Raw genomic sequence first — 16,756 nt, forward strand, 5'->3', positions numbered from 1 at the left:
CTCTGTGGTCTGTAGTCTTGGTCCCAAAGGCACATGTGATCTGTCCTCCCGTTCACGTCCCCGGCCGCGCCCCAGGACACGTCTTCTTCCTCTGAGAATGAATGAAGATATCCCTTCATTTGCGGGCCCGCCTTTTGACGTGTTAGCCCGGCTTAGCTGCCCTGATTAGTTCCCTTGCTTCAACATCTCGCAAGTGACTCACTGACCATGATGCATCCATCCCCTCCTGCAATCTTTGCCCTTCTACCCGATTCCGGGCTCATCCGGAGAGCTTCCAGCCAGCTACCTGGATCTAGCACCCCTCACCATCAGGGCAATCAGCCCTGAGCCCCACAGACTTCTTCTATATTTACCAGAAGATCCAACACCCAACACACTGCCTGCTCCCTCTGCTCCATACCTGATCATTTCTTCCAATCTCGGGCAGGGGACTGATCTGACCCTCCACTCAAGTTGGGGCCATTTACCTCGAATATCGTACTCTCCACTCCAAGACAGCCCTCCTTGCATCAAACATCACAGGAAAGATGGCTTCCGTTCCAGCCCATCTGAAGCCCATCACTTACGAGGACTACCTTGAATGGCGACGGGAGGAAAATGCGCAGCATACTCTCAACCCCTACATGCTTGAGTCAGTGCAGCTTCATGCCTTCAACCAAGACGATGATACTAATAGAGGCATGCAGTCTCCTGACGAGTGGCGAATTTTCGGATGTCACTGTCATCTGTGGCGACAAGGAATGGGAGCTTCACAGACTCATCCTCTCCTGCAGATCCCTCTATTTCAGAGACATCTTGACTCAACTCGTTGACATCGAGGTGAGATCCCCACTCCAGCAGGTACTGTGTGTGTTTGAGAACCCGAGCTGACCTGCCATCCATCAAGGTTACGTCCAGAACCGAGGTGGTTCTCGACCACGAGGTCGATCCCGAATACTTCAACTGCCTTGTTCGCTACATCTATGGAGGTCTTGGTAGGTTTCCTATCTGGCACAATCTGCGAGGATGAAGGGCTAATGCTGTATGTCTGATCCAGAAGCTCTCGTGACTGAAGAGGCGTTTGAGGACGAGAACAGGCTTCCCTACTCCGCCTATCGCCTCTACTGTATGGCCTCGCACTTTAGAGTGCCTAACCTGGCCGACAACATGTACGAGGTGCTCGAAGAATACTTCACCACCAAAGGCCACGAGCTCATCACCAAGAAGTCATTCACTGAGAGCGGCGAGCCTGAGCGGAACCAGAAGAGATTGTTCGACGACGACTTTCTGGAGGGCTTCTTCAAGGGGGTCGCCCACGTCTTTGGCCCCGAGGACTCGTGCATTTTCCTGCAGGATGCTTACCTGAAGCTGTTTACCGAGTCGTCCTGGATGCCTGAGCTGAACTACGGTTTCCAGTGGAGGATGGCTTTGTACGACGCGTTCTCGTCATATTTGCACATCAAGAAGAGCTGCATCTTCTGGATCCCGGAGCAGATTCAGGAGGCGTGCAAGCTCGATTGTCACACCTTGGACCAGAGGAGTGAAGCGCTCCGCGAGAAATTCCGCGGAATGAGGGAGCCTGGTGTTGTCTATGACCCTCAATGCGAGGACAATCTTCTTGACATCTGCCCCGATTGCAAGTCGGCCATGAAGCCCTACATGAAATTCGGCCAGCTGCCGCTGTAGGCAACAAGGGGAGCCGGGGAAACGGTGGTGATTTGGGGTGGCCATTATGGCTCTGCACCTCCATCTCTGGCAGTCTTCTGGGCATGAGAGAAATGGCAAGGGTGTGGTCACATAGCAGCTAGTGTTTCAAGATAGCGTCAGACTCCTAGACATTGCACATGGTGGACAAGTTACGGAACGAGGGAAATCAAGGACAAGGGAAATTAAGGACAAGGGAAATCAGGAACAAGGAACGGTCTGGGCAGCAAACTCTCAGATAGATCAAAAGACACAAGGAAACTCAACATCTCACGGATGAATGCCCTCTTGCTGGATTAATGTTCGTACGGGAAGCAGTGACACGTTCTCGGAAGGGAGTGCATGGGCGACACGATGGCTCTCGGGGAGGAAAGTCTGACAAGGATGCAAATATGATGTTGCTCTCTGTTTCAAGAGAAGCCAAGTCAAAGATTCATTCATCAATTCAACGAACTATGTCTGTCTAGGGACGGAAATGAACATGTAACCACTGTTTAGCGAACAGATCTCTCCTTCTTCATGAACAGTGACCGGTTCGAGAGTTCCTTTTGCTCGTTTGACAGACAACGCTCCTAGCTCATTGGCGGCATTGTAGAAGAGCAGCATATCTCAGTGGTGCTTCTTCATTCGATCCAATGCAACTTTCTTCTCATGGCAGCTCTGGCAGTTCGCAATAGTCTTGACTGATGTGATGTACGGAGATCGAGCCGCGAAAGTCTGAGCCGTTGGCATTGAGTGGGCCTGGGTCTGCAGTTGCTGGCTCCCAAGCTTTACACATGGAGTACCCGCGCATCGATGGGGCACGTCCTTGATGAGTTCTTCAAGCCGGAAGTCTTTCATCAGGGACCTGATGACCTTGGTAGCGAGTCCCGGGTATTTCTCAATCATGCTGGTTACCTCCTCCTGTGCAAGAACCCACCAGGACGATGATTTGACCAGAGTGGCGAATGCATCTTCGACGACACTGCATCTTGAAGAATGTTCGAACGCCTCCTCCATAGCCTGCGCTAGACTGGAGAGATAGTCCTCATCGAGGGCGTCGGTCTCCTCGTCTTGTAGTTTTCTCCACTGAACTACGTGACCAATCTCGTGGAAATGGTCACAAAGCGCCGTTCTGATGTTGTCCTCAAGGTTATTGAGAACGAAGTAGTCTGCCCTCTTCCACTGTCGAATGACTTCCAAGGCGAACGTGTTTGCGTCCTCGCTACCCAAGGTGACTATGATTAAATGAAACGGTTAGCCAGGGCCCATACTTCGCTTTTCATACATGTAACCTCTGATTTTTCTCACCCTCGTTTCCGTAGATGTAGTTGACAACCCACGAGAATAGTTCGGGATCAACTTCGTGGAGAGTGATCTCGTTGCTCCTGGCCTCCTAGATAAACTTGTGTTTAGTGATGGAAGCTTTCTGGTGATATATAGATCCGGGCTTACCATGAAGTCGCCCGTCAGCGCCTTCTCAAACCATTTTGAGCCCATGCAGAGGATTGCTCTATGCAGCTTCCATTCTTTCTGTTTGCACTTGACGACCAAGTCGGCGAAGTGTCCTGTCTCCAGAAGGCTGTGACCCGATGACATGAAATCAATAAGCTGAGCACCAGGTGAATAATGTAGCAAGACGAGCATCACACACCTTGAAATGCCGGAGATACCCTCTCGTCGAATGTTTACGACAACTCCCATGTAGTCGCGAGCCATCGTCGGATTGGTCCAGTCAAACTGGATGAGTATGTCTCATGAGGGAAAGTCGACGCTTCAAAAGAAGGTTTGATCAGAATGAGAAAAGTCCGAGATAGATCTGAGATCAATCTGAACCCTTGATGAAGGCCGGTGGTGGCTGCAGTCCAGAGATTTTGAAACCTCTGTGGTTGGGGTATCGGTGGCTTGACCATGCGCTTTGGTCCCATCTATGAAGATAATTAGGCGGGGGACAAGAAGGGACGGGGCCGAGAGACGCCAAGTTTGGACTTCTGAGAAATTAGTTTTAAGAAAAGCAACATGGAACGCAGCAGAGCGATGCGTTCTATTTTGTACTGCACAGACAGGTTAACCTACCTACCTAGGTAGGTAGTTTGTCGGTTACCCAACTCGGTTTGGCTGAAAACATATTAACTTAAAATCACCGCTCAACTTTCAGTTATTTGCGCTCTCACTTCATTCAATATATGATGCCAAGTGAGTTTCGTTTGCTACATTCACTGATCATATTACGATGTTTCTCATATCCAGATTTGTAGGCTACTTAACCATGTCCCTCCGTGCAGTCTTTGTATTTTTAAGGATGCTCATCTACCTATCATACACCATGACCTCCGATGGACGCAAAAGCTACCCATCCCATTTGAGAAGCTGTGTGCGCCCAGACCAGTTGCATCCCCAATCACACCACATCTTGAAGTCGTAGCCATAGTCTCATGCGGTTGACCAAGGCGGAACTGCCACACACGGAGGACCTTCTTGCCAGAACTCGTCCACGATTCTCTGGCGCCACTGGTAGGTATCCGCCAGGGAAGAAAGCACCTGCGCCGCAAACCGCGGGTGCCGAAGCATCCCGTCCCAGAAGCCGTCGGCAGTCAAAACCGCCCTCTCCGAAGCGGTGACCAGCTGAAGTAGGGCCGCCTCTAGCTCCGGCCACTGAGAGGCATGCTCGAACGCGCAGGCCACAGCGCCAAAGTAGCCCGTAGTGTACGCGGGGCTGACGAGGCGGAGATTGATCTTCCCGCTCTGCATCCGGAGTTTCGCACGTCGAATCATCACACGTTGAATTCTCAGGCTACCATTGAACGGCACTTGAAATTCCGCCATTGCCTTGTTCATGATCTGCTTGATCTGGAGTCCTTTGTTCGTCAAGCAAGTGTTCAGCAAGTCGCAGAGACGATGCTTCAGGTCTTGAATGAGGAGATAGTCCGCAAGCACATAGACCTGTGCCGCAAGGCGGACCCGATTGTCCTCCCTCTTAAAGTCCTGCTGCTTTCAGAGAGCGCCTATTCATGTCTTGTTCAGTTCACAAAGCTAAAGGAGACGCATCAGAGGATAAAATGGCGTACTTATGCCCCCATTCAAATAAAGCACAACCCAGTTGAACAGCTCTGGCTCTGTCTCGAGAACGACCTCTCCTGTAAGAGCTTCCTGTTGTCGCAACGCCCATACAATTAGTTTCGCTGCTGGGTATCTTCAACCAAACATACACAGCTGTCAAACATGCACAGCTGTCTTAGGTGACCTGCCTTGAAGTTGCCGCTCAACGCCGCCTTGAAGTAGTCCGACCTGGAACACAGAACGACTTTGTGGAGCCTCCATTTCCTGTTGCCGCACTTGACAGTGACGTCGGAGTGTCTGCCGTCTTTGAGGGCACTGCATTCTGATTAGCTTTGAGGCCCCCTCGTGGCCACCGTGTTTGCCTACTCGAGTAGATGCGGCACGTCGAACCAAGTCATGATTGAGATGAAAGGCAACACTTAGTCAGAACCATTGCTGTAAGTCTAGACAAAGGTGAGCAGATGGGTTGAGGCCGAGATGTGGTTCGGATGTGCCTGGGAGGAAGGTTGATTATGCGGAGGGGAGGTAGAATCGTGACTTCTGGCAGATCGGGAGGAGGAAGAAGGAGAAGAAGCCAGGCTGGCCTGGATCGTAGAGTGAATAATTTGCATCTACTGTCAATGGGCAAACAGAGGATTTAGAGTAAACAGCATCAGTGACTTCGCTTGTCATGCGGCAGAGGCGGCTAGAAGCAGTTATTGACCTTGCTTCCTTTGAAACGAAAGGTTATGCGTCATCAAGCAAACCACAGTGCCTCTCTCCATCACCAGAGTCCAGTCACCAACGCTCCAAGGCGTAGTGCAGTCATCTCACCGAACAAACCCTTCTGCAGCATCACGAATCCCCAGCAGCAGTCACGAGCATCGGCTCCTGCCGAGCCATTCACAAATTCTCTTATCCTGACTGTCCTCGCTTCACTGGATCAAGTCCAATCACCCACTCGTCCCGGACAGGGGCCACGTCGCAAAGCGTGGAGGCGCCTCGGGACTCACTGTCGCGGAAAGAACCCCTTTTTCTGCCATGCAGCAAGCCAACCCGGGACGCATGACTGGATCGGCAAGCAGCTGGACACGCAGAACGTGGTCTGCAAACACATCCATCCTGGGACTCAACCACGCTTGACATGCCGTCTTGTCTCGTAGCATCATCCCTCGAAGCACACCCGCATACATCGCTGACATTCAGTCACAAGACAGAGAGAACCATTGAGAAGAACAGCACACACATCACAGCACACAGCACCATCACGGCACACAGAACCATCGCGCTAATGCTCACTTCATATTAACCGCTATCAGAAAGCCCGAGACCAAAATCCCCCCTAAGCCTTTCCCTCCCAACAGATTACCCCATCCCCATCAAAGATAAGCAGGCTGATAATACTTCCGAAACCGATCATTCGAGTCCCACTCGCAATCATACACAACGTTCCAGCACGCAATCAGCAGGTTCGGGAACCGCCGCGTCCAGAAGCCGAGGTAGCCCTGCGGCAAGGGGCCGACCGTCTTCTTGAGCGCGTCCGACAGGTCCTCGTAGTGGTTGCGCTTGTTGCGCAGCGCCCTCAACAGATCCAGCATCCGCGTGCCCGTGTACTTGCGCTGCTTGCCCAGCGAGTCGACAAAGTCCTTGGGCAGCTGCCGCAGGAAATCCGCGCGGCACACGCGCTGCGCGTGCAGCTCGAGGCTCTGCAGCGCCGGCGACGGCGGGTCGCGCGGCTCCTTCTCGAAGCCGTCCGACACGTCGCACAGGAAGTTGAGGCGCTTCTCGGCCGGCCAGAAGAAGGGGTGCGCCATGACGTCCTGGCACGACGGCCGGTTCTTGGGCTCCTTGTCCAGCATGGCCTCGATCAGGTTCTTGGCCTCGTACGCGAAGTCGCCGAGCGCGTCGAGCGCGTCGAGGTTGTAGTTGCCCTTGCGGATGTTGACCTCGCGCATGTACCGGTCGCCGCAGTCGAACGGGTGCGAACCCTTAGTAAGCACGTAGAAGAAGACGAGGCCCAGGCTGAAGATGTCGATGGCGCGCGTGGCGCGGCGGTTGTGCATGAGGTCCGAGCTGACGAGACTGCCCGAGCCGCTGTGCGCGGAGCTGGCGTCGACCAGCGCCGTGCCCGTGTCCCGAGTGTCGTCGTCGAGGAGCAGCTCGGGTGCCCGCCAGCCGCTGGTCCCGGCGGCGTGCGCGGTAGTCGCTCCGAAAGAGCTCTGCCCGCCCTCGAGTTTCTTACACAGGCCAAAGTCGGAGACGAGGAGGTGCGGCTTGCCGTCCTTGAGATTCACCAGAATGTTCTGTGGCTTGAGATCCCGATGGACAATGCGCAGCTTATGCAGATGACTCAGGCCGTTGGTGATCTGGTACAGAACGCCAGGCAAGTCGCGTTCGCCGGCTTGGGCAAGGTCACGGAACATGGAAGGACGCTCAATGACCTCGGCCAGAGAGGCCTGGCAGAGCTGGAGAGCGATGTAGAGGAAGGCATCGCGTTGCTGCTGTGCGTAGTACCGAATGACTATGAGCTCGTTAGCTTGGATTGAATGCAGTAGTGGATAATCCAGACTTACCATTAGGATGGTCATCACTCTCCCTCAACAAGCGTGTCTCCTGGGACGCAATGTCGTAGAACTGAATGAGCATCCGCTTGACAGCCACGTCGCGGCCGTCAAACTTGCCGGCAAAAACAACGGTTCCGTTGCTGCCCGTGCCCAGCTGCTGGTCCTCGTTGACCTCGAGCGTGCCCATTCTAAGGATTGGACCAGAGACTTCCTGCACGTCATTTGTCACAGTCACAATGTCGGGCTCGAGGCGACGGGTGACCTCGCCGAGTTTCTTAGCATTGTCGACGGCTTCCTCAACTGTGAGAGGCGGCGGCTCGTCGTCGCGAGACACAGATCCTTCGCGCTTATTCTTGCCGCGGCGGTGCTTGACGCCTCCCCGGCGGCCCCTATGCGCCTTCTTCACCTTCTCCTTTTCCGGAGGGGTGTCGTTTGAGTCAGGGTCAGCACCACCCACGGGAGTCGGGGTCCCGTTTGGCTTCTCCGGCGGGTCGACAAACTTGACCTTGTTGTCGGAATCGGTTCCAGCCTCCTGGGAATTTTGTTGCTCGTCTTCAGTCGTTGGCTCCTTTGGAAGCTTGGGCTGCTTCTCGCCCGTCTCAGGGGGCTCGAGAACCTCAGCAGGAGGCACCAGAGGCGGGCTCTGGGCTTTCTCTTCAGATTCTTTGGTTTTCGCATCTTTCTCATCAGGCGCGGGAGTGGAGCCATCCCTGATCTTGCCGGTCTTGGCATCCTTATCTGTCCATACCGATCGCTTCATCTCATTGTACCATCGTCGGAGATTCTGCTGGTAGTTGAACAGAACGAATATGATGACCAGGAAGAAGAAAGGGTTCCGCATAAAGTCAATGACGTTGTTGGCGGCGGCTTGTGGCAGCTCCTTCACCTTGTCGATGACGTTCGACGGCTCGGGCGGCTCGGGAATGATGGTCGGGATCACATCATCGATGAGCTCGTCGTCTCCCTGGGCGCCGTGGTTCATGGGAGCTCCGGGTAGGGTGGGCGGGAGCGACTTCTTGCGCTGGAGCGCGTTGCCGTGTGTCATGTAATGGGTGCCGGTGAGGGCGATTCGAAGCTGGGATTGCGTCATGTCCATGGCCTGGTGGTCGTCCCACCAGCTGGCGCGGCTGCACTGCGCGGTCGGCGCCTCGAGGATGAGCGGGTAGGCCTTGCCCGAGAGGGCATACCAGCTGCCGCTTTCGGTCTGGTTGAGGAAGGTACTTGTCTCGCGCAGGCGTGCAGTATGGTCATTCTCGGGCGGCGGAGCTGGCTGAGCAAGAACCAGCAATTCTGGGTTGCTGCCAGAGGGGGCGTCGTTGGGGCGAGCAATGTCGAAGACGCGGGCGACGGGCGACGGGAAGGGCTGCACCCAGAGGGGTGGGTTCTCATCGACGGACCGCGAGTGGGCCCGGTCGAGGTCGAAGCTGTACACTTTGCCATCGGGCTGGCCAGTGATGTAGCGATTGTCCATGGTTCTTTCGTACTGATTGTGCAAATCGCTATCGTAGTTGTTGGGGCCCCACTCCGAATATCGGAGTGTTGCGATGGGAGGTCCATTCTTGCGGCGGATGTCGACGATGTAGTCTGTGCGGCCGAGGGTAATGGTTCCGCTTCTCGCGCATTCCTCGCCGTCCATGAAGCCGTTGGGAGGAACACAGCTGTCGGGCTGGTTGTTGAGAAATTGGCCGACTCCGTACCACTCGAGGACTCGGCCAGTGGCTGCGTCGAGGGTAACAAGAGTAGACTCCTTGCGGCCGGTGTAGACGACGGGAGTCTCTCGGTCCTGATAGGGAGTGAGGTCTCCGACGAGCTTACGCATGGTCAGAGGTAGCTTGACGAGACCGGCGCCAGAGTCTCCGGGTATCCAGACGTAGATGCTCCCGTCGCGGTTGGGCTCGACGGCCCAGATGTAGTGGTCGATGGGGCTGTAGTCCTCGTCGAGGAGGGAGACGTTGGTGCGGTAGTGGACGGTCTCGACCACGGGTCGTTCGACTTCGAGATGCCAGCGCAGGCGGCCGTTCCTGCGGTCGCTGGCGTATAAATCTCCATCGACGGTCGCCAGGAGGACAAAGTCTTCCACTTCCCAGTCTCCCAACGACCGCGCAGTCTGCGGCGAGGCGAGGCCAGTACCGGCGGTGGTGCTGGCTCGGTGCGGAGGGAGAGGTGCTCGAACGGACGGCGAGTCCGGAGCCAAAGTAGCGAGGGCGCTCGCATCTTCAGGTATGATGATGTTTTCGTATTTAGCATAGGGTTTCTCGGACGAGGCAGAGGAGATGGTTCTCTTCCTCTGCACCTTGGGGACCTCGACGGTCAGGTTGGGGATGGCTGGGTCGCCCTCTGCAGGGGACTTCTTTTGGTGGTTGGACGAGCCGGGCGTCCTGGCGCGGTAGGCGGCCGCAGCAGCGCCACCGACGATAGCGGCATCGTCGGGATCTTTCCCGTCGAGGATGGCGGCGGCGAGGGGCGGGCGATGGAGATCGTCGAGGTGGCGGGTGACCTGTTGCTGTTGAGGGTGCTGCTGCTGAGCATCGACAGCCCGGAGGCCCGGGAGGAGTAGGAGGGCGGCGAGGGCAATCAGGCGCTTGCCCGGGTGAGCGACATGGCCAGGCGGCCGTCGCACCATCTTGGGAGCGACAGCTTGCGGTGCTCAATGGACGAGGCGGGGAGTTGCATGTGTGATGCTCGCTCGAGTCCCCATCGGCGAGCGGCAGGTGGTCTGGTCCAGTCGATGTCAATAATTTTGCGGCTCGGTTGCAGGTAAGTCTGTCGAGTCTGGTCTGAAGCTGTATGACGGACAAGGTGGGTGTTTCGCTCGATGGTATCGATGCTTTTCGGCCTCGAGCGAATTGCTGTGAGATGGATAGAAATGGGGGAAAGAGAGGAGAGGAGATGGGTGAGACGGAGCGAGCAGAGAGATGGATGGATGGATTGCTGAGTGGAAGCGTGCGTATTGTGTGTGGGTGCAGGCGGGTGTGTGTGTGTGTGTGTGGTGAGACAAGGAGCGGGATGAATGGGCAGTGCGTACTCCGTATGTGCAGGCCATCCATCAGTGGTGGAGGAACTAAATGGAATGGTTGGCGGTCTTACTACGGGGGCCCAAAAAGGCTGGGCTTATCCCAACGCAACGCCGTACGGGTGCTACGCTGGAAGCAGGCTTCGGTTCGCTTCAGGGCACGACATCCAGTGCAGGTGGGCAGTGGGGTCGAGTCCAGGGGGAGGGGGTGCGCGAGACTGCGGTGCTTGGCTTTTGACCAGCCTTATTTTAGTGGTTATTTTAGTTGTCATTCCGAGGGTCCGACCAGATCTGTGCCGATAACAGTCCTAGCAGTTCTGTATGGCATACTGGTGTAGATCTGTTAGGGACACTATTTCCAGTGCCCAAACGGCACGGGTTGTGTTTGTGGACCGCTGCCGTCCTGCCATCCCACCAAAAAGCACCTAAGCAAGAAACTCGGCCAGCCCCAGCGACCCGACAGTGACGACGACGACGAGCGCGAGGTGGTTCCTTGCATCAGGTGGCTGCCGCTTGCGAAAACTTGCGCACGAATATTTCTTTTTCCTTCTCCTATCTCCCGTCGCCGAGGAGTTGAGACGAGAACAACTGACCTACCGGCGTCCTATTCTCCCGTGTCCCACCCTACCCGCGAGCATGGTGAAAACTCTGCCGGGTTGCAGCAAGCCACAAAACAACAAGGTGCAAGGAATGTTACAGCGTGGTCAAAAAGAGAATTTCTTAGAGGGAGCTTACCAAAGTACGAAAGTGTCTGGGCCTCCCCGTTGGCGGCGGCTAAATCCGGAGAGTGGGCCCGGCCAGAATGCTCCAAGCCTGGCCTGGCATCAATCATCCTGGGCTTGTTTGAACGCAAGGAGGAGAATCAGATGAAACATCCGGCCTTGCGCACTGTCCCGAGCCCTGCCAGGCTTCCAGTCTTGCCATGTGCGAGAGAGGCTGGTCATCGACTGTTGGCTCCGTCCTCTCTCAGGGTTCACTCTGCTCCACCACACAGAGACATGCCAGGCATGGCACCATATCGCCTCGAGATCGCTTGCTTGTCCTTTTTTCGAAGCGGGCCACACGTCTCAGGTCAGGCAGCTCCACGATGAGACGAATTACCGGATGCAGTAATGCATCGTATCGAGGGCCCTCTTGTCATTTCCTTTTCGAACAAGAGGCGCGGGACATGGATGAATGATGGCCAGAACAGAAGACATGGACGGTGCAGCAAAGCACAGTGTCTGTCTGCTCTGTCGATCCATCCATGACTGAATGGACTTTGGCCTTGATCGATGCCGACCAAACTCTGCTTGACGGACAGCACTGGAGAACGAACCCCTTTGCCCCCTCCCATCCATTCCCGTCCTTGCACACCATCTTCTCCATCCGCCCGCATTCCACCCACAGCGCAGCTCGCTAACTCACCTAAAGCTGCATCCCCCATTGATTTCTCCTATTTTGTCTTTCGTGGCCAGCGATCCTCCCTTCCCCTGGACTTGTCTAAAATAGATCGCGCCGTCCAAGTGCATCGCTTGTCGTCATCGTCGATGATGTGCTTTAGCATTTGTTTGCTTCCCTCTCCCTGGCTCTGAAAGATGCTGTGCCTTTCTTCAACTGCCTCCAAGCCCAGTCAGCGAGGCGTGTGCTGAGGTGGTTAGTGCCCTAACCCATGAAATCGAGGCCTGAGCCTGAGCAAAGCTTCCGGAGCTATTTTTGCTTAGTGCACCCCTCCTTTTTCCGGGCCGATCCCGCAGGCCTCATCCATGCAATCCACGAACCCCGTCATGGCCGGATTGCCTCTTTCTCGCGCCTGCGGCTGGATGGCTGCGTGCCGTCCAACTGAAGCTCATGAGCGGTTTCACGTGTCATAATATATCTATCTATCTTGCTCTACTTGGCGTTATATGTTCCGGTGATATGCCTATCTGCAGGTGGGTAAGCATCTGACTTGGCACAGCCTGCCTTCAGTCCTGTAGGAAGGTGTCCATCACTTCACATCAATGTTGCATTCGAAAGACTGCTCCGGGGAAGCCTCAAAGCCGGAGCTAGAGCTTCTCTCTCAAGGCACCAAGCTCAAGCATTTGCCCTTGACGTACGTACATAACATAGCTACATTACACACCACTCACGCCAGCAACGCCCGCTGTATCCGCCCCGTCAACCTCGCCTCCCCGCCGCGCACGTCCGCCACGGCCGCCGCGTACGGCCGCCGCGTCGCCACGGCCCGGTCCACCGCCCCCGCGACGCCGCGCAGCAGGTGCAGCACGTACAGGCCCAGCACGCGCGCCTGCAGGTCCCCGTCCCCCCTCGGCGCGAACCCGCCGATCCGCACCTGCACGAAGCTGCCCGGGCAGTCGAGGTCGCGGAACGTCTCGACCACGAAGACCATGACCTCGAGGACCTGCAGCAGCCGCGTGTAGCAGCCCAGGATCATGAGGCCCGTCGCCGCGTCGCCCGCCTCTTGCTCTTCTGTTGCCGGCGAGTTTTCATTCGAGGCACTGCTGCCGCCGTTCGCGTCGCCGCTCTCGGTGCTGGCTCTCGCGATGTAGGCGTCCAGGGAGCTGATGAAGGACTCTGTGGTCCGGAAGAGCTTCTCGGGCCAGTTGAAGTCGACGTCTGGATCTATCGGGTCGGTTTTGGATTCTAGGATGCCCCTCTTGAACTTTTCCACTTTCCTGATGGAGGTGAGACAGTGATACAAGTCTATTTGCAGCTTCGAGAGGTCCTCCAGGGGATCGTCAACGTCCAAGGCTGCCTTATCGACCTGGTCTAACTCTGGAGCCTGGTTCTGTTCTGCCGAAGGTTCAACCCCGTCGTCGGGGAAGAGCGATCCCGCCGAGAAGACATCCGGCCACGGCCACCTCTGGAAGAAAGGACCTCCAGGCGACGCCAGCATGGCCGAGTTGCCGTGTTCCCTCGACGGCTGCGAGGGCTCCTGCTGGAAGCTAGGCGCAGCCGCGGCCCTGCCCTGGCCGTCTGGTCTCGCCTCCGGGGTTGGCGCCGGGTAGACCACGAAATCTTCCTGACCCGGCGCGTGCGTCTGCTCTGGTCTGCTTTGCAGGTGAGCCGAGTCCCTGCTGTTGACCTGGAGAGGACGTCCGAGCCGACGAGGCTGGCGGCTGACGCAGGCAACGTCCGCGGCTATGCACCGGTCGCAGGCTGTTCCGTCGCGCCTCTGCTGGCTACGGATGCAGCGCAGCTTTTGGCCGTGGCATCTCTTGCATGCGAGTTGTCGGGGTGGCGGCAGCAGTCGGCTGGTCTTTCCGACCCCAGGTGTCCCGGTAGGACCGGCATGTCCGCCTGTGACCACACCACCAATATCGGCTGTATACATGTTCCCGCCCGGGTTTGAGTATTCTGCCATGTTGGGAATGTGTGATGTTGCGGGAGACGGACGGGGTCAATGGTGGAAATGTCGTGGTCGCCCGGATTTATGGGACTCGGATTTAAGTGACTAAAGCCAGCCCAGCCTTCCACGACACTCCGGTACACCACAGGTTTTTGAGAGAGAACCTTGAGATCATGTTTGATCCAAGAGATCATTAGAAAACGTTGATAAATACATATCATATTAGTTATTTGACTCTTTTGCGTGGTTACAGATCATACCTAAAAGATTGCTCATCTTACTGCCGACCATACAGACGTCTGAATTGTGCTTTCACTGCAACTCCTCACCATGGTCTTTAGTAAAACGATTACTAGATCCTGGAGACTTTGTTTTCCATCGTAAAGAAGTGTACTAGCACTGGCTACAGAGTAGAGAGACCTTACATTCCCATGGTATCCCGATAACTCCAGACATAGCCTCATAACACAAAAGGCACGACCCTTTAAAACCCCGACAGGTCATTGAAAAAAGACTCGTCCGTCTCCTCCATCCCTTCCATGAACGGCGCGCCGTTGTCCGGCGTGCTGAGGAAGCCCATGTTGAGCCACGTGCCAAAGTCGATGGCCCCGTCGTCGATGGCCTTCCACCACTCGCCCGGGGCGCGGTCCAGCTCGTTCGCGGCCCGCCCCGGGGCGCCGCCGCCGGCGTCCGCGGCCTGCAGGCGGTCGAGCTGCTTCGCGAAGAAGCGGGATAGGCTGACGTACAGGTGCACGACCGAGGAGGACGGGAGGCCCTGCGCGACCTTCTCGAGGTGCTTCGGGATGAGCCTCACCGTCGAAGCGCTCCTGTCGACGTCCTCTTGTTTGAGTCCTCCGCGGTCAATGGCCTGCGAGTTGCAAAACAAAAGTCAGCAGAAAGCCCTCAAGAGTCGTCTTTCGAGAAGGTTGAAAAACCTACGCTCATGATCTCGGTCATTGCGTGGCAGATAGCGATAAACTGATTGTTGTGAAGACCAACGACGCGATCTACGATTACCCTCTCCGAGAGCAAGGCGTTGAGCATCCTCTCGGCCACCTCGACGGTCTTTAGCGAAATCTTCATAAATTTCTCCGAAGTCACTGCCTCGTCAACGTTGACCAGGTCTCTAGACGCTTGTGCGTTCAGGATCAGGATGCTGTGGTCCATGTTGAAGCCCAATATAGGAAGCAAGGTAGCCGAGGGGTGCTCGTCAGGCGTGCAACGAGCCGAGCGAAGCTGCTCGAGGGCCCTCAGAGCTTGTGAGTGCCAAGCTGAAATGGCCGACGAAGTGCGTTCCGAACGCTTCCCTTGCCCCAGCACATGCGTCTGCAGCCGTTCAGTACCGACAGATTCTTGTCAGGTGCGGTGATCGACTTACCAGAAGCCGTCTCATCTCGGAGCACCCAGAGATGAGCCTGTCGTATATCGTGGCATTCGGATCGCGCCACCAGTCGCCCACCGCTCGAGGGATCTGCTTCCACGAGAGACAAGAGCTGCGCCCCGTGATCATACTCAAGCCCTTGTCCGTGACAAAGGTGTGCAGCCAAGCTCTTTCGAAATTCCGGGTCAGTCGAGCCTTGAAGTCGTCACTCCCGTCAGGGCACAGCATATCGACACGCTCCTTGATCGTAGCACTGTTGTTGATGCCGAGCTCCTTGGCCAACCGGATCGCCTGTGTATTACACCAAAGTCAACTTCCGGCCCGTCAAGCTACTTGCCGTCGAATGGAAACAACTTACATGGCCAAACCGCAACCAGGATGGATCATCGGACTGCCGCGGGCAGAGCGGCGCCCAGTACTGCATGATGATGATGGACTGAATCACCGCGAGGCACTTGACTGCGCTGGCAATGGCCCACTTCATGCTGTTCTCGGCCATCGAGAGGAGCGCAGGATATAGTATCCGGTCGCGGGGCCGTACGGATACCGCGCAGCCCATGGCGCAGATCACCGAGAACAATGTGAACGACCGCGAATAGACCTGCTCTGGCGTGTGCAGCTCGGGATCAAGTAAGCAGGCGAAAGGCTGGCGTATCTCGAAGAATCTGCATGGGAAATGTATGAACATAATCAGCTTGTTGCTCCTACATTAGGCGCATGATATCCGGGATGGTCTTACAGACTAAAGTACAGCGCGGCATCGGTCTCGTCGATCAGGCGCGCGGTGACGGGGTCGCACGCGCTGGGCTCCAGCCGCATGGTGCTGTCCACGGACTGAGATGCCAGGGCCTGCCAGTCGGTGCGATGGGTGGCCTGTGGAGCAAAGTACTTGGAGACTCTCTCGTCCACGGGGTCCGCGAGCTTGTTCCAGCTGACCTGCTTGTGGAAACAGGGCCTCTCGTTCGGGCACTCGCAGTCCTGGGATGGGTTGGTGTCGACTCCCACGGCGGCGGCGAGAATGTGCAGCGGTGATACCAGGTGGCCGTGGAGGTCGATCTCGGCGACCGCTTGCGTGGCTTCGGCCAGACGCTGGTCCCTGGGTTTGGGCGGGTGAAGAAGGCCATTGGGGCTCGAAGACGTCTCTGTTGTCGGCGTAGGGATATCACGAGTAGCGTTGGCTGCATGCGTACGAGCTGCCCGCGGCGATACGAGGAGGCTGACGCTGTTGGTGCCAGAGGTCTTCGCGGAGTCTAGGATGGCTGCGACGACCTGATCGCATACGGGGCTCTCACTTATCCGGGACAGGAGTTTCTCGACCGTGTCCGGCTTGCTATGGTGCATCAATGTGGTGAGTGATCAAGTTGGGCATCAAGCACCGCTTCGAGGGCGACCTACTTGGTGCTGCCCTGCTTGCGGCCCCGGTTGGACCGGGCTGGGTATAGACACGTCCGCTGCTGCGAGACGCACCGTGAGCTACGCGATATGGGGAAGTTAACAACAGCTAAGCAGCAAGAGCAGAGTATGCTATACGGACCAGGGTGTCTGCCTATCGCAGCGCTGTCTTGCCAAGCGACAATTGAAGCAGGCAGAGTTGTTTGGGCGCCGACCGCCGCGGTCTGGTGATTCCGTCGGAGCTGTGCGCACGCCCGCCATGTCAGAGTCGGCTTGGGCTGGATCCCGAGTTGGTGCAAGAGGGAACTGCATTCCCGGCTGCTGTCCGGCTGCAAACATTATAGCGGAGATTTGACCACTTTTTGCCCAGCATA

General features: G+C 56.4%; 6 protein-coding genes across 6 annotated transcripts; 1 reads left to right on the forward strand and 5 right to left on the reverse strand.

Moving 5' to 3' along the window:
* Positions 1-527: 527 nt before the first annotated feature.
* Positions 528-1,665, forward strand: E0L32_004128 (uncharacterized protein; the record flags this gene model as incomplete). The annotated part of the gene is made up of 4 exons (XM_031138505.1): positions 528-631; positions 687-819; positions 887-974; positions 1,037-1,665. The coding sequence occupies 4 exons, from the start codon at positions 528-530 to the stop codon at positions 1,663-1,665; spliced, it is 954 nt and encodes a 317-aa protein (XP_030997844.1).
* Positions 1,666-2,292: 627 nt separating this feature from the next.
* E0L32_004129 (uncharacterized protein) lies at positions 2,293-3,381 on the reverse strand (the record flags this gene model as incomplete). Its single annotated transcript, XM_031138506.1, has 3 exons — positions 2,293-2,900; positions 2,974-3,058; positions 3,118-3,381. The coding sequence occupies 3 exons, from the start codon at positions 3,379-3,381 to the stop codon at positions 2,293-2,295; spliced, it is 957 nt and encodes a 318-aa protein (XP_030997845.1).
* Positions 3,382-4,095: 714 nt separating this feature from the next.
* E0L32_004130 (uncharacterized protein) lies at positions 4,096-5,120 on the reverse strand (the record flags this gene model as incomplete). Its single annotated transcript, XM_031138507.1, has 3 exons — positions 4,096-4,650; positions 4,872-5,037; positions 5,089-5,120. 3 exons carry the CDS (start codon positions 5,118-5,120, stop codon positions 4,096-4,098), a joined length of 753 nt encoding a protein of 250 aa, XP_030997846.1.
* A 960-nt stretch (positions 5,121-6,080) lies between these two features.
* Positions 6,081-9,888, reverse strand: E0L32_004131 (uncharacterized protein; the record flags this gene model as incomplete). Its single annotated transcript, XM_031138508.1, has 2 exons — positions 6,081-7,222; positions 7,275-9,888. The coding sequence occupies 2 exons, from the start codon at positions 9,886-9,888 to the stop codon at positions 6,081-6,083; spliced, it is 3,756 nt and encodes a 1,251-aa protein (XP_030997847.1).
* Positions 9,889-12,150: 2,262 nt separating this feature from the next.
* E0L32_004132 (uncharacterized protein) lies at positions 12,151-13,624 on the reverse strand (the record flags this gene model as incomplete). Its single annotated transcript, XM_031138509.1, has 2 exons — positions 12,151-12,250; positions 12,531-13,624. 2 exons carry the CDS (start codon positions 13,622-13,624, stop codon positions 12,151-12,153), a joined length of 1,194 nt encoding a protein of 397 aa, XP_030997848.1.
* Positions 13,625-14,093: 469 nt separating this feature from the next.
* On the reverse strand, positions 14,094-16,721 carry E0L32_004133 (uncharacterized protein; the record flags this gene model as incomplete). The annotated part of the gene is made up of 6 exons (XM_031138510.1): positions 14,094-14,477; positions 14,549-14,935; positions 14,988-15,281; positions 15,349-15,655; positions 15,730-16,320; positions 16,525-16,721. The coding sequence occupies 6 exons, from the start codon at positions 16,719-16,721 to the stop codon at positions 14,094-14,096; spliced, it is 2,160 nt and encodes a 719-aa protein (XP_030997849.1).
* Positions 16,722-16,756: the final 35 nt, after the last annotated feature.

This window comes from Thyridium curvatum (assembly GCF_004353045.1).
Source record: "Thyridium curvatum strain D216 chromosome Unknown NODE_19_length_512963_cov_79.951035, whole genome shotgun sequence".
NCBI classification, from domain to species: domain Eukaryota; kingdom Fungi; phylum Ascomycota; class Sordariomycetes; order Thyridiales; family Thyridiaceae; genus Thyridium; species Thyridium curvatum.